Source organism: Podarcis filfolensis, assembly GCF_964270895.1.
Source record: "Podarcis filfolensis genome assembly, chromosome: 7".
NCBI lineage: Eukaryota > Metazoa > Chordata > Lepidosauria > Squamata > Lacertidae > Podarcis > Podarcis filfolensis.
Window position 1 is genome coordinate 85,091,185 of NC_139603.1, and position 16,743 is coordinate 85,107,927.

The 16,743-nt window shown below is 44.6% G+C and overlaps 1 protein-coding gene across 6 annotated transcripts in view; it reads left to right on the forward strand.

Moving 5' to 3' along the window:
• The first annotated feature begins 4,298 nt into the window (after positions 1-4,298).
• DENND3 (DENN domain containing 3) overlaps positions 4,299-16,743 on the forward strand; it is a 48,689-nt gene continuing 36,244 nt past the window's right edge. For 2 of the 6 annotated variants that reach the window (XR_014549934.1, XM_083621862.1), the window contains exons 1-6: positions 4,386-5,200; positions 6,535-6,723; positions 12,281-12,560; positions 13,272-13,387; positions 14,435-14,574; positions 15,365-15,476. Coding sequence is in view for 4 of the 6 variants with exons in the window: in XM_083621862.1 (XP_083477988.1) it covers positions 6,640-6,723; positions 12,281-12,560; positions 13,272-13,387; positions 14,435-14,574; positions 15,365-15,476 (732 nt within the window). In the remaining 2 variants the exon portion in view is untranslated. Of the gene's footprint in view, positions 5,201-6,110; positions 6,327-6,350; positions 6,724-12,280; positions 12,561-13,271; positions 13,388-14,434; positions 14,575-15,364; positions 15,477-16,743 lie in introns of those variants that run through there. The other 4 variants (XM_083621863.1, XM_083621864.1, XM_083621861.1 and 1 more) reach the window with 4 other exon arrangements.

Genomic DNA, 16,743 nt, shown 5'->3' on the forward strand with positions numbered 1-16,743 from the left:
GAGGATGCAGACTGTCGGTGCAAATGTACATCTCATTCTCTGTGTTTCCCTTTGGAGACATCACTCTATCTTTGTTTCCTTCCGGCTCAAGGTCTGAATTTACTTTGAATCTGTTTTCACAAGGAATGTATTTTTATTGTCTCTTGCACCCATAATTCACATGCGATGCTGTACTTTGATTTAAACACAGCTCTCTTCCTTTTCCTAATATCATTTCTTACACAGAGGAAAAACAGATGCAGGAAAGACAAAAGGCGTTGTTTGGTATAATGTGTGAATCTGAACACCCAAATGCAGTGTTTTAAATATGCCAATTGGCTTGGTGGCTGCAGCTTGCAATAACCTATCCTCCAATAACCTTGTCATTCAGGCTTATCACAATTTATACAAGTATTTGCCTTGACAGATTACAGAAGTAAGTCTGTACGGTTCAGCTGACGTTATATGCATAAGGTGTACTCCATAATAACTTCCAGAAAGGATAGGTTTGAGTTGCATGTTGATTATTTGAATGAGATGTGAACTTGAGCAAATAATCTAGCTCTGTTATTATGCAACCTTTGCAAGAACACGCACAGAGGCCTGTTTTAAAGTTGTGTGTGGTTTCCCAACCCCCCCTTTTGCACACTGCCCCAAGAACTTCTGTTATGAGCGGCTGCATTAATTTAGCAAAGTGGGCATGGAAAACTTGCGGCTTTCAAGTTGTTGTTGAACTTCAATTCCCATCAGCCTCAGGCAGCAATGTTCAGGGATGGGGGGAGCTGCAGTGCGACAAAATTCAGAGGGCAACAGTTTCCTCTTCCCTTCCCTTCCCTGCAGCGAATAAACACTGTAAACCCGGTACCCACTTTCCTGAACATAAGCCCTCAATAGAACTTGCATTGAGCTATGGATACATTATGAATCATGTTCCCTTCCCCCCCCCAAAAGGAACCTTTTCTTACTGTTTCAAATCTCCGACTGCTTCTTTCCACAGAGACTGGGGGAAATTCTTTTCTTTGCCATTTAATACAGTGGTACCTCAGGTTAAGTACTTAATTCGTTCCGGAGGTCCGTACTTAACCTGAAACTGTTCTTAACCTGAAGCACCACTTTAGCTCATGGGGCCTCCTGCTGCTGCTGCCATGTGACTTCTGTTCTCTTCCTGAAGCAAAGTTCTTAACCCGAGGTACTATTTCTGGGTTAGCGGAGTCTGTAACCTGAAGCGTCTGTAACCTGAAGCATATGTAACCCGAGGTACCACTGTATAAGGGTACCAGATTTTTTTCAATGAACCCGGGGACACGTTAAATAAATAAATAAATAAATACACGTTCGGGATGTTGATGCTGCAGTGATGGCGGTAGCAAGGGGCGGCCGCTGCCTTGACCTCAACCGCCACTTCCTCCAAGGCTTCTATATCCTTTCTCCCTGAGCCTGGGCAGCCCCTGAGTGGTTGGTTCTTCAGTGGTGGTGGTGGTGTTGGGGAAGCGGTGCGTGGTGGGTCAGGCATGGAAGGCGGAGAAGGAGGATCGAGAGCGGCAGTGGCGAGACTTGAGCAGCGCGATGCCTCCCTTCCCATCAGAGCAGCCCCAATCCCATTCCTACTTGCATACAAGCAGGAGGGGGCGGGGTCCCTCAGCTGGGAAGGGAGGCTTCTCGGTTGCCTAACTGAGAGATCCCTGCCCCCTCCTGCTTGCACGCAAGTAGGAGTTGGGAGGCTGCTTCAATAGGCAACATGAAGCCTCCCTTCACAACTTAGTTGCTGGGGTCAGGGAAGGTGGAGGCAGCCCAGAAGCTGCATCTTGGAGCCCCTGCACCACCATCATGTGGGGACTTTTGAGCAACTCCTGAAGCCAGCCAGAGCCAACTGCTCCGGGCTGCTGAGACTGCCGCTGCTGCGTTTCCCAGGGACATGAGATGAAATCCGGGGACACTCCAGGGATGGAATTTGTCCGGGGGCTTATTCGTAAATCCGGGGACTGTCCCCGGGAAATGGGGACGTCTGGTAACCCTAATTTAATAGCCTTCTTATGCCTTGAGGAGGCCTGTCATCCATTTCTACAGTTAATTCGGAACAGAATAATAGAAATAGATGCAGCCAACCAAGGGAAGGGGAACACTATTATTGCTTTCTCCACCAATACATGAACTTTTCTAATCATGGAACCGATGTCCCATGATCCATTGTAGGACAATAGCTACTGCTAATAGAGCAATTGTGATGCCTTGTTTTTCATCTTTCAGTTTTTGCCTGTTTGTCATAATCGTTCCTTCTGTTTTATATACATTATAAATGAAATAATAATATTAACTCTACAAGAAAAGGAAGAAAAGGAAATGGTCAACATTCAAAAAAAGCCAGTTGGGTGGAACATTTCACGTTCCTAGGACATTCTGTAAATGCAGCTACTCCTCTGCAAACCATTGCTAGCATTATTTTTAGAGCACTATCTTATAATGGATAACTTTTTTATTTCTGCCGAGGTGGGCAGCACTGTATCTGTTTTAACTGGCCCTGAGTTTTTAAATGTTTGTTCATAATATTATTGGAAATTTGTAGTGTGTGAGAGTGAGTTTATGATGCCTGAGCTTGCCCTGAATCCTAAAAAGACATCCTGTAAGTAGGTAATGAGAAAACAAAAGATATTGTAGTGCACCTGATGGATTCAACTAATATGGATATATATATATAAATATATAAAACAAGAAATAGAAATCCAGTGAAGAAACAAAAAGAACCATAGAGAAAATCAAATTGATTTATATATTGTGTATACAGTCATGCCTCATGTTACGTCCGCTTCATGTTACGTTCTTTCAGGTTACGTCCCGTGGTGACCCGGAAGTACTGGAAAGTGCTACTTCTGGGTTTCGCTGCTCGTGCATGCACAGACGTGCACAATGATGTCCCGCGCATGCGCAGAAGCAGCGAATTGCAACCTGCACGTGCGCAGATGTGCCGCTGCGGGTTGCATTCCTTTCATGTTGCGAACGGGCCTCTGGAACGGATCCCGTTTGCAATCAGAGGTACCACTGTAGTTTTAATTGGCACTACTACAGTTGCTACCTGGACACAGGTGGCGCTGTGGTTTAAACCACTGAGCCACTTGGACTTGCCGATCGGAAGGTCGGCGGTTCGAGGCCCCGTGACAGGGTGAGCTCCCATTGCTCAGTCCCAGCTACTGCCCACCTAGCAGTTCGAAAGCACGTCAAGGTACTGCTCCGGCGGGAAGGTAAACGGCGTTTCCGTGCACTGCTCTGGTTTTGGTGTTCCGTTGCTGGCCACATGACCCGGAAAACTGCCTGCGGAAGTGGACAAATGCCGGCTCCCTTGACCAGTAAAGTGAGATGAGTGCCGCAACCCCAGAGTCGTTCGCGACTGGACTTAACTGTCAGGGGTCCCTGTACCTTTACCTTTTTACAGGTGCTACCTAATAACTGTTCTGCATTTGCAAGAACTCGGTCATTTAGTGTAGCACTTTGGAACTCCCTGCCAATTGAGACCAAGCAGGCGCCTTCGCTTTTCTCTTTTCGGCACCTGCTAAAAGCATTCCTGTTCAGGCAAGCTTAGAAAGTTCAGGTAAAACTCTGATCTGCTTTTGCCATTTTAGCTTTCATATGTTGTGAAGAAGGGCTGTGGATTTCTCTCCATTTTACAGTATTGCCTTGCCTTTTCAGAAACCACTTTGAGTGATTTATTATTATTATTATTATTATTATTATTATTATTATGGAAAAACCCCAAAACGATCCAGTGGTGCATTCATGAAATAAATAAATAAAGAGGTGATTTCTTTCCAAAGTAAAAAATTAGACACACATAATGCAACGGTTAAATTTTATGAAATAATTAAAGAGGGATTATATATGTGTGTGTGTGTGTGTGTCTGTATGTATGTCATAGCTGTCAATGTTTTCCTTTTTTAAAGGGAAATTCCCTTATTCCGAATAGGATTCCTCGCAAGAAAAGGGAAAAGTTGACAGCTATGCTGTATGTATGTATGTATGTATGTGTATATATATACATATATATATATATGTGTGTGTGTGTGTGTGTATAGATATATATGTATATATGTACACAAAAAAATAAAAATCCAGCGGTGCATTAAACTTTATGAAACAAACAGAGTTTATATGCATACACTAGTGGTGCATTAAACTTGATGAAATCTATAAATAAATCCTACCAGGGTTTGGTTTGGGGTTTTTAAAACCGATTGCCCTTTAACAGCCATAAGAAATACGTTCGGACCCTCCCTCCTTCTTCTGCCGCCCGCGACATCTCCGCCCTCCTCCTCCTCCTCCTCCTCCCCGACTTCCTGCCTCCGCGCCGCGGGCAGCCTCTCCCGCTCCTCCCCTGCTCGAGGGAAGCCGCCCGGGACTCCGCCTCTCCCGCCCGCCGAGGCCTCGGCGAAGCCCGGGCAGGGGCGGCGCGGTGGGGCGTGTGGGTGTCCCAGCTGGAGGGACGCTGGCCTTTGGGACGGGGGTGGGCCTGAGGGCGCCCCGCTTTCGGCCGAGGGGAGCCGGCCCTTCTTCCTGGAAGGGGCCGTGTGTGTCTTCCATATCTTCCCCCTTTTAACTGGGCTGAGGAGAGATTGAGTTGGGGGGCGGGCGCCTCCCCATTTTTTTGCCACCCCACTTGGCACTGAGGAGAAGCCCCTCAGAGGCAGCTCTTTAGAGGTTTCTCCCAAATTATTATTTTTTGGGGTTTTTTGGCCTTCCCCATTTTGGGGGTGTCTTTTTTGCCTCCCTCTTTTTGGGGGTGTCTTTTTCTTTCCCCCATTTTGGTTTTTTTTGGCCTTCCCCATTTTGGGGGTGTCTTTTTTGCCTCCCTCTTTTTGGGGGGTGCCTTTTTGGGGGTGTCTTTTTCTTTCCCCCATTTTGGTTTTTTTTGGCCTTCCCCATTTTGGGGGTGTCTTTTTTGCCTCCCTCTTTTTGGGGGGTGCCTTTTTGGGGGTGTCTTTTTCTTTTCCCCATTTTGGTTTTTTTTGGCCTTCCCCATTTTGGGGGTGTCTTTTTTGCCTCCCTCTTCTTTGGGGGGTGCCTTTTTTGGGGTGTCTTTTGGCTTCCCCCTTTTTGGGTTTTTTTGGGCCTTCCCCATTTTGGGGGTGTTTTTTGCCTCCCTCTTTTTTGGGGGGGTGTCTTTTTGCTTCCCCCTTTTTTGAGGGGGGGGCAAGAGCTCTCTAAACCGTTAAGAAAATATTGGGGAGAGAAGGTGTGTTTTGCTCCATTTTCAAAACCATTGGGGCGTCTGCTTTCGCTTTCTTGTCTTCATTTGGGGTGTGTGTGCGCAACAACAACAACAACAACAACAACAACAATAATAATAATAAATTTTATTTATACCCCGCCCTCCCCAGCCAAGGCCGGGCTCAGGGCGGATAGCAACCAATAATAAAAACAAGTTGAATGAATACAACTTAAAAACAAGATTAAAATAAAACCGCTGGCACATTTGCAAAGCTAAGCGAGGTCCTGTACGGTTTCAAATTGGATGTTGTTTGGGGGGGGACGCGACCATATGTTGAGATTCCTGCATTGCAGGGGGTTGGACTAGATGACTTTGGGGGTCCCTTCCAACTCTCCTAGAGTCTATGATCCTGTGATTCAAAGCCTCTGCAAATGGGCAGATGGATGTCAGGAGAGCCAGCTTAAGAGAGGACTGCTTCCTCCCCCCCCACATTATTTTGTGGGTGTTGGGGAGCTGAGCTTGAAGTTAGGGCTATATGCCACCCCCAGTTTCCCAACGAAACCCCCTTCATTGGGGTGTTGTTCATTGGGCCTTCTCGGTAGTGGCACCCGCCCTGTGGAACCCCCTCCCACCAGATGTCAAAGAGAAAAACAACTACCAAACTTTTAGAAGACATCTGAAGGCAGCCCTGTTTAGGGAAGCTTTTAATGTTTAATAGGTTATTTTGTATTTTAGTGTTTTGTTGGAAGCTGCCCAGAGTGGCTGGGGAAACCCAGCCAGATGGGCGGGGTATAAATTATAAATTATTATTATTATTATTATTATTATTATTATTATTATTATTATTATTATAATATTGTTTGAATGCGGTGAGCTGGCCAACAAATTCCCCCTCCCCAAATTTGGGGGTCGGGTGAAGAAATCGGGAGGAGGGAGCCCCCCATCTCACCCCCCTTTGCTGTCAATTTTGAGATTAAAAAAGAAAGTGAAAAAATGCACCCAAAATAAGTGAAGAGACGATCAGGCAACCCCTTCCTTTCTCCTCCATCCCAGGGCGAGCAGAGACTGAAGGCTGCTTTTATTCCTTATTTTGGGACCAAACCCCCCCTGTTTCGTTGCAAAGGGTGCTTGGAGACAGAAGTGCCGTGGGGTAAGATTTGCTACTCCTTGCAGGTGTCAACTTTCCTTTTGATCCCTCTATCCCTGTTGGTTTTTAACTTTTATCCAGCCCTCTGAGTGAGGAGTTTTCAGAGGCTCCTCCCATAGCGGATGACACAGACCTCGTTTGTTTCTTTCCTTCTCGGAAGCCAGGAGGCTGCTGCCTTCACCTCCATTCTCCTCTTCCCTTCTTTCTACAGGGCTGGAGGAACTGAACTTGGCTGTCCAGGGTCTGTGGGCTCCGTCTGGAAGGGGCAGGAAGCAGCCCGGGTTCCTCGGCTTCTTGTGGGCTCCGCGCCCTTGCTATGGAAGATGTGCTCCCTTCTTCAGTGCTGGAGATCTGCGTGTTGGTCGGAGTCCCTAGAGAAAGGGAGAAGGAAATGTACCAGGTAAAAAGGGAGAAGGGACTAAGCTGCTACGCTTTCGCAGGGTTGGTGACTGCAGGAGAAAGGTGGAACAAATCGCTTTCTATTCACCCTTGAGATCCGTTTAAAACCAGCGCGGCTGCATTTCTGTGCTATGTAACTGTGCAAAGCTGTTAGCATGTTCCTGATGCGCTGACAAACTGGTAAATCCACCCTGAGGCTGAGAAGGAAAAAACGACGACAACACAGCTTCTTTCCCACAGATCCCCTTGTAAATACATAATAGATCGCAGGAGTTTAAGATTATCTCGCCTGTCTCACTAATTTGTCAACTTCCTTCTTTGGCCTTTATTTACATGTTACGAGCTTGGGGGCAGAGGAAGACTTAAAAATTATTTCCTTTTGCAAGGTGAGTATGTGGTTTTTGCAGATTAAAAAAACAAAAAGAAACAACCGCCGCCACTTCCTAAGAGTTGAGATGTTGTGAAATGGAGATGTGCCACTTTGCTTTAAAGTGGGCATGTCACCAGCCTGTGACATTTCATTCGCATGCTGCAACACTTGAGTCTTAATCACCAAGCCCTTATGGTTTCCAGAGGGTTAGCTGTGTTGCTTGCTTGCAGGGAAAACACACACCAAGAGTCTTGTAGGATTTTAAAGACCAATAAGCTTATTTTTCTTATATACAGTAGTACCTCGGGTTACATACGCTTCAGGTTACAGACGCTTCAGGTTACAGACTCCGCTAACCCAGAAATAGTACCTCGGGTTAAGAACTTTGCTTCAGGATAAGAACAGAAATTGTGTTCCGGTGGCGCGACGGCAGCAGGAGGCCCATTAGCTAAAGTGGTGCTTCAGGTTAAGAACAGTTTCAGGTTAAGTACGGACCTCCGGAACGAATTAAGTACTTAACCTGAGGTGCCACTGTATTAAATGGCAAAGAAAACAATTTTAACATATCATTTTCAACAGTAATTCAACATACTTTTACATCTTATACAATTTTTTTGACTTTCATCAATCACCTCTGAAAATTTTCCAATCTAATCACTTAATACAGTACATTTCTTACTTTCACTATTACATTTAAATCTCGTAACTAATATCTCTATTCTTTTTCTACTTTTCAGTGTTTCATATATTTCTCCTTACAAAACTTCTTGTAGTCCTACTAGCGTAATTTCTTGATTACAGTTGCTCTTGAGAGCCAGTGTGGTGTAGTGGTTAAGAGCGGTAGTCACGTAATCCAGGGAACCGGGTTCGCGTCTCCGCTCCTCCACCTGCAGCTGCTGGGTGACCTTGGGCTAGTGACACTTCTTTGAAGTCTCTCAGCCCCACTCACTTCACAGAGTGTTTGTTGTGGGGGAGGAAGGGAAAGGAGACTGTTAGCCACTTTGAGACTCCTGAGGGGGAGTGAAAGGTGGGATATCAAATCCAAACTCTTCCTCTTCTTCTCTTCTTCTTCAAATAGTTTGTATATTTCTTCCAATTTTCTGTGAATCTCTGGTCCTGCAGGTTTCGAATCCTTCTTGTCATTTTATCTAATTCTGTGTAGTCCATTAATTTTGTCTGCCATTCTTCTTTTGTCCAATAAGCTTATGTCATAAGCTTTTGTAGACTTCTCTACTTCATCAGAGGTATCCTCCCTCCAAATTGCCTACTACAGTATGTTGCTGTTTTCTTTTCTGATGAGGGCTATTTAAGCAGAATAGCATGTTTGTTGAACAACTGTCTTCCATCTGAATTGGTTACAGGTTGTTCTAAAAGTGGATCCACAGCTCCTTTGTTGGTGGGAAGAGTTTGTGTGAGGAATGACAACGACTATTTGGCATTGTGACGTTTGTGTGGCCTCTAAAGTAGGGTTAAATAAATAAATAAATAAATAAAGTCCAGTAGCACCTTAGAGACCAACTAAGTTTGTTCTAGGGACGCGGATGGCACTGTGGTGTAAACCACTAAGCCTTGGGCTTGCTGATTGGAAGGTCTGCGGTTCGAATCCCTGCGACGGGCTGAGCTCCCATTGTTCGGTCCCAGCTCCTGCCAACCTAGCAGTTCGAAAGCATGTCAAAGTGCAAGTAGATAAATAGGTACCACTCCAGCGGGGAGGTAAACGGCGTTTCCGTGCACTGCTCTGGTTTCGCTGGCCACACGACCCGGAAAAACTGTCTGCGGACAAACGCCGGCTCCCTCGGCCAGTAAAGTGAGATGAACACTGCAACCCCAGAATCGTTTGCAACTGGACTTCTTAACTGTCAGGGATCCTTTACCTTTTAAGTTTGTTCTGGGTATAGCTTATACTCAGAACAAACTTAGTTGGTCTCTAAGGTGCTACTGGACAATTTTTTAATATTTATTTTGACTGCATCAGACCAACATGGCTACCTACCTGAATCTAAAGTAGGGTGTCACTCATATGACCAGGGTGTCAAACTGATTTATTATCCGCTGAAAACGGCAATATGATTTTGATAAGTACTCTTTTGGTTCCCAGATCCCCTTTCCCGGGCACCACCACTGCTTTCATGCTTAGGCAGTTATATGAAACATCCTTGCCATTTAAATCTTTCTTTTTTCATTGACTGAAAGCTATCCCCATTGGCAGCTGTTCATCTCATGGCTAGACTGGGAATGGGGAAAAGCTGAGAGGCATTCTGATAGCCATTGGTAGGTCTGCCCCCTTACTCCAGGGAAGGGCATTGCTTCCTGATCCTGAAGGCGGTTTAATGATTTGCCTAGAACAGGGGTAAGCCATGTGGTTCCCACCATCTCTGGCTGGGGCTAATGGGAGTTGGAGTTCAGCAACATTGGGGGGGGGGCACCATCTGAAATAGAGTATGATGGAGTGGCCTGGGCACTTCCTATAGAAGACTTCTTCCTATGAGTCAGTTTCAGCAGAATGAACTGAACTGGTTGCGAAATAGCATGCTTAGTTTGTTTCGCCACCGACATCTTACAAACTGACTTCAGTAGAATGAACTAGATGAAGATCAACATGCTTAGTTGATTTTATTTGGTTTTATTGGTTGATAATGGTCATGCTTTGCACAAAATTGAAAAGAAAAATGTCTTGAAGCAAGATAGATTTAAGGGTGTCGCAAGTTCCTGAGAAACTGGCATAGAATCTGTATTAGCTTAGGATTTCTTGACTTTGCTTCCAATATTGTTAACTACTAGACCATGCATAGGCAAACTCTGCCATCCAGATGTTTTGGGACTACAATTCCCATCATCCCTGACCACTGGTCCTGTTAGCTAGGGGTGATGGGAGTTGTAGTCCCAAAACAATTTTCGGCATCTGGACATGCGCAGACGTGATTTCTGGTATCTGCACGTGCGCAGATGCCATTTCCGGCGCCACTTGGCGAGTCCCCGCGCCATGCTATGCTGGTTTAGCGCAGTGCACGGGGGACTTGCCATGCGGGTGGCTCGGTTTGCGGGCAGCTCATGGGCCGCTAAACTGGCCTTCGTGGGCCACATCCAGCCCATGGGCCGCACGTTGCCGACCTCTGGTCTAGGGAGTATAACAGGCTTCCTCAACCTCGGCCCTCCAGATGTTTTTGGCTTACAACTCCCATGATCCCTAGCTAGCAGGACCAGTGGTCAGGGATGTTGGGAATTGTAATCTCAAAACATCTGGCAGGCCAAGGTTGAGGAATCCTGGAGTATAAACTACACAAATTTGGAGGAGTCTCAAGATAGCTGGATGTTGCCTCGTATGCCCCCTACCAGCAACTCGTGCAGCCAAGCTGGTGCCAAACATCTTGCTCTGCTTTCCTTTGGACCACACCAGTGAGGCCAGGAGATGGGGATTGTCTTCTGGGCAGCCCAGGACCTCCATACACACTGAGGAGGTCACTTTGGTCTTGCTAATGCGGTGGTTTGACTTCACCCCGGGGGTGCACTCCATTGTCTCTCGAGACAGACAGATGCTGATGTGCAGGCCCCTTGACATAAACGAACCTAAGCTCCTCATGTCCACTTTGAGTAGGACTAACATGGACACAACCCATTATTTGTGACTTTTACTGTAGACTGACCTACTCATGTCCAGGAGGTGGGTAGGGGTTTGGACAGGGTTGCAGTCTTTTGGAAAAAGGAGGTTCACAGCTTGGAGGTCCTCCTGGATCTGGAAGCTTAGATGACCTCGATGGCTTGGAGTGTCTTTTTCCAGCCATGGCTGGTTCAACAGCTGTGGCCCCTTCTGGACAGGAAGTGACATGGCTCTGGTAGCATCCCATTTGGATGACTGCACTGTGCTTGGGGATGCTCTTGAAGATGAAAGAGAAACTTCGGTAGGTTCAAAATGCAGCAGCCGGATTACTGTTTGGGTTCCATTTAGATCTTGCAAAACAGCAGCACTGATTGCCAGTTCTATTTCTGGGCCCAATTCAAGGTGCTCGTGTTAGTGTTTAAAGCCTCAAATGACTCAGGCTCCAAGCATCTGAAGGCTTGCCTCCTTTCGTACAGATCCCCTTGGGTGTTAAGATTAGCAGAGCAGTCCCTGTTGGTTGTTCCGTCACTTCTGTAAGCTTGGGATGCTGGTGGCCTGGGGGAGGACATTCTCTGTGATGCGGGTGGCGCTGTGGTCTTGGGCTTGCTGATCGGAAGGTCAGCGGTTCGAATCTCTGTGACAGGGTGAGCGCCCGTTGCTCTGTCCCAGCTTCTGCCAACCTAGCAGTTGTGCACACCAGCACAAGTAGATAAATAGTTACCACTGTGACGGGTAGTTAATGGCGTTTCCGTGCGCTCTGGCTTCCGTCATGGTGTTCTGTTGCGCCCGAAGCAGTTTAGTCATGCTGGCTACATGACCTGGAAAGCTGTCTGTGGACAAACGCCGGCTCCCTCGGCCTGAAGCGAGATGAGTGCCGCAACCCCATAGTCGCCTTTGACTGGACTTAACCGTCCAGGGTTCTTTTACCTTTTACCTTTACCTATTCTCTGTGACAGCCACAAAGCTGTGGAGCTCTCTCCCCATAGAGGTGTGTTTGGCATCTTCATCGAATGCTAAAGACATACCTCTTTACCTTTGCTTTTTGACACCCGGGGTGTCTAGTTTTAGGGCCCACCATATTTTTGTGATGGTAAATTGTTTTGAACTTCTTTTAACATTGCGATTTAATTGCTGTAACCTGCCCCAGGATCTTAGGTTGAAAGGTAGGTAACAAATTGAAATAATAACGTTGCTAATGTTTCAGTTAATGTGTGTTATTAATTCTTGAAGAAAGAACTGACAGTGGATGGACTTTTGCACCTAGTTAAATGCTCTTGGCTTTAATTTTGAACTAGTAGTCTTAGAGTTTGTTTACTTGAAAGTGCAAGTCAACAGTAGAATTTAGTATCAGATATGTGTGCAGAGAGCACCATGTACAAAATGAAGATAATACATAAGAGGATGAAGACTGAAGAAGTATTTATTGCCAAATAATATTAGTAACATTCTTTTAAAAATATTGTTTTAGCTGGGGTGGATTGTTTCATAACAAAAATAAATTGCTGCTAAGTAGTAGCAGAAGTAAATTTCTTATATGTGAACCATGATTTGGGGACAAAACAACAATTGTTATTATTTTATTGTTTTTAGGTTGCTCAAAGACATGACATAAGAAGCGCCCCTCCCTTCGAACCAGAAGTACTTTCTGTTTTTGTACCTCCGTTCATCAGCAAGGAGGAGTTAAAAACAGCAAATATAAATAGTAATGCGTTCAATAAAGGGAAACGGCGTTCCTTTCGGAAAAAGAAAGAGAAATCCAAGATTGACACTGCAAGAGCTCTGAATGGAGCCCATAAAATTCCTGAGACTGAAGATATTACCATCCCTATAGACATTGACCTTAACGGATTGCCACAGCTTTGCTTTCCAGGTAATGTGAGCCCCTGTCATTTTAATAATCAGTTTCATGTCTGTTAACGAATAGGATCAATATTGATGCATAAAAGCAGGGGACTTGTAGTGCTTCTGGAAAAGTGGGAATCATTTTATTGATGATAGATACAGTGCTTTTTTTCTTAAAAAAATGTTCAGGGGTACTCTCATTTTCACTCAAGAGAATCACCATTTTATAGTTTAAATCGGGAAAAATAAATTCAGTAAATGGACAAAAGTACGAAGATTCACAAGAGGGACGCAGGTGGCGCTGTGGGTTAAACCACAGAGCCTAGGACTTGCCGATCAGAAGGTTGGTGGTTCGAATCCCCGCGACGGGGTGAGCTCCTGTCTCTTGGTCCCTGCTCCTGCCAACCTAGCAGTTTGAAAGCATGTCAAAGTGCAAGTAGATCAATAGGTACCACTCCGGCGGGAAGGTAAACGGCGTTGCCGTGTGCTGCTCTGGTTTGCCAGAAGCGGCTTAGTCATGCTAGCCACATGACCCGGAAGCTGTACGCTGGCTCCCTTGGCCAATAAAGCGAGATGAGTGCTGCAACCCCAGAGTCGGCCACGACTGGACCTAGTGGTCAGGGGTCCCTTTACCTTTACCTATACTGCCCTTCATCTGAAGATGGCAATTCGTAACAGTGTTCACTACTGCTAACTTTTATTGGCATTGTGCCTTACAATCCATTGATCTCATTTGCAGGAGGATTTAATATAGCGTTGGAATCCACGGAAGACCGCATCCATTTCCTTGTTTTTACCGACGTCTGTGGTAACAGAACGTATGGTGTTGTCGCACAGTATTACCGGCCTATGCAGGTAGGTTGTTTACCCTGCTCCTGTGCTCCTAATCCGACAAGCCCAAATGCTGAGCTGATCATTAGCAAATGCTGACCATTCTCAAAATTAGTCATCTAGTGCCTGTATCTTTAGTTGCTGCTAAGTTTTTACAGTACAGGGCACACCTCTCTGAAGAAGAAGACCCAGCAGAGTTCTTGATTGTGAGTTCTAGTCACAGATATAACTAGGGCGAATGCTTTCGACTTTGTCAACTCAGGTAACTTGTTCTTAACATGTGACCATAAGGCTGTAGGATGGCTTTTGTAAGCAGAACATGGGAATTCCCAAAAGAATAGAACACCGTATAACACTGGCCCTGAAAGACCTACGCTGGCTCCCAGTACGTTTCCAAACACAATTCAAAGTGTTGGTGCTGACCTTTAAAGCCCTAAACGGCCTTGGTCCAGTATATCTGAAGGAGCGTCTCCACCCCCATCGTTCAGCTCCGAGGTCCAGCGCTGAGGGCCTTCTGCCGGTTCCCTCCCTGTGAGAAGTCTGGTTACAGGGAACCAGGCAGAGGGCCTTCTTGGTGGTGGCACCCTCCCATCAGATGTCAAGGAAATAAAAAAATATCTGACTTTTAGAAGACATCTGAAGGCAGCCCTGGTGGCACCCTCCCATCAGATGTCAAGGAAATAAACAAATATCTGACTTTTAGAAGACATCTGAAGGCAGCCCTGTATAGGGAGGTTTTTAATGTTTGATGTTTATAGCTTTTAATGATGATGATGATGATGATGATGATGATGATGATGATGATAATAATAATAATATACTGTTGGGAGCTGGCTGGGGAAACCCAACCAGATGGGCATGGTATAAATAATAAATTATTATTATTGTTGTTGTTGTTGTTGTTGTTGTTGTTGTTGTTATAGAATTAGAATGGGTCTTGAGTGCCTAATATGTACTGCAACATGTTCTTAAAGTCAACATTATGTCCTGTATTTTGTAAATGTGCTTCTTGGTTTCCCAAAACTGAAAATTTTTGACAAGTGCCTAAAGTAACATGCATTTTTCTTGCAGGATGCCCACATCTTCTATAATGGGCAAGCTTCTTGGGAAACGGCAAAGAGCTCCAGATCTGCTTCATATTTTGTGCCATTTGCAGTGTGCATCATATCTAGGTATCCCTACTTCAATGCCCTCAAAGACTGTCTGTCCTGGTAAGGATTATGATCTAAGCTACTTCAATGGCAGTAACTTGCACCCATGGCTGTGATTTTATTTGTTACAGAAGGTGTCAAAATATGCTATATCACAGTAAGGGAGCTTTTAGTGACCAATTACAACTGTTGGGAGGCAAAGGCAGCCAAATTAAGGCAGCAGATTCACCTATTTGTAGGCAACGCTGCAGCATTTTGCTTGAACGGTCTCTGTCTTCACAATCAGTGTGTAACAGGAAACGATTTATTTTAGAACTGTCCTTCCAAGTAGGTTTGCAGATTGGAAGGAAAGTATGCCCCAACAGGCAGTGCTATAATTAATCAGTGTCCTTATAGGTGGAAATTAATTGGGTTCCCTGTGTTCAGAACTGCACTTAAAATGTATTTCTTTCAACGGTTATTCAGAGGTTAGTGATGGTTGTAAGCATGGATTTAGTCTGTTGCAATTATGTATATTGTGATGCATTTTGATTTATTTAACAAAATTTATATACCGCTTACTCAAGCTAAAGACAATCTAAAATATTGATTAAAATACTGATGAAAGCAAGGCACATATTTAGATACATTTAAAAAATATAAATATATATATTTAAAATATATATAAGTATATTTCGTTGGAGCAAAGCAGTTTTTGGCAGGCACCAAAAACAACACAAAGAAGGAATGCAGTAAGTTGGTGGATATATACTGTACAGAAGAAAACAGAGAATTTTACTAAAAGTAATTTTGCCTTCTACTGACATAAGCTTCACTTCTATTTGCTATTGTTTTTTTTTTTTTATTTCAGCTTATTGGCACAATTGAAGTCTTACAAGGATTTAGATGTTGATGACTATATAAAAGAATTCGCCGCCAGACTGTGTTTAATCCCCACTCCTCCTCCAGGACCTTTGCACTTGGTAATTCTGCAAGATACTACATTTTATTCTGCTGTATATTAGCTTCCTGAGTGTTTGTCTGGGAATGAAGGAACTTAAAATAACCCTGTTCTGAAGAACTTGGTTCATGACTGGTGCTCAGAAGAGCAAAGGCTCATGGCCACTTTCCCTTCCTCTCTTATTTTTCCCTAGGCCAGCATGGTGTAGTGGTTAAGAGCGGTGGACTCGTAATCTGGTGAACTGGGTTCGCTTCCCCGCTCCTCCACATGCAGCTGCTGGGTGACCTTGGGCCAGTCACACTTCTCTGAAGTCTCTCAGCCTCACTCACCTCACAGAGTGTTTGTTGTGGGGGAGGAAGGGAAAGGAGAATGTTAGCTGCTATGAGACTCCTTCAGGTAGTGATAAAGCAGGATATCAAATCCAAACTCCTCTTCTTCTCCTCCATTCTTCATTTTTCCCTCCAGACCAAACTTACCCTTCCATTTGTTGTCTACAGTGGTACCTTGGTTCTCAAACTTAATCTGTTCCGGAAGTCTGTTCCAAAACCAAAGCGTTTCTAAACCAAGGCGTGCTTTCCCATAGAAAGTAATGCAAAACGGATTAATCCGTTCCAGACTTTTAAAAACAACCCCTAAAACAGCAGTTTAACATGAATTTTACTATCTAATGAGACCATTGATCCATAAAATGAAAGCAGTAAACAATGTACTGCAGTCATGCAATCATTCAATCAGTCAGTAGCTGAACTGGGTTACACACAGTCACAAAAACAAAACGAAAAAGAGCCGCAGAAGCAAAAATGCAAAATAAATAACAAAAACAGACAGACCTCAGTGTAACACTTAAAACGGAAGTGTGGCACTCAAATTGGAAGCGTAACAGTCAAAACAGAGCATGTTTGACTTCCAGAAAAAGTCTGCAAACCGGAACATTACTCTAGATTCAGGTAGGTAGCCGTGTTGGTCTGACGCAGTCAAAATATGTATAAAAAACAAAAAAATTATGCAGGCCTAGGGAAAAATAAGAGAGGAAGGGAAAGTGGCTTACAGCAATTTTAAAAACACACTTTCGGTTAAAAAGAAAAATACTATAGGAAGAATGGCAACATACCAGCAGCTCCTAAAGGAAGAACAGGGCCAATTAAAACTAAGACCATACGATGAGGTGACCCAATACTGTACCACATGGTTACAATATCACCAAATTGCACAAATATTCAACCAGGATAAAGTAATAGGATTTGAAAAAGAAGAATCAAAATTACAAAAAGTATTATTACAAAACTTAA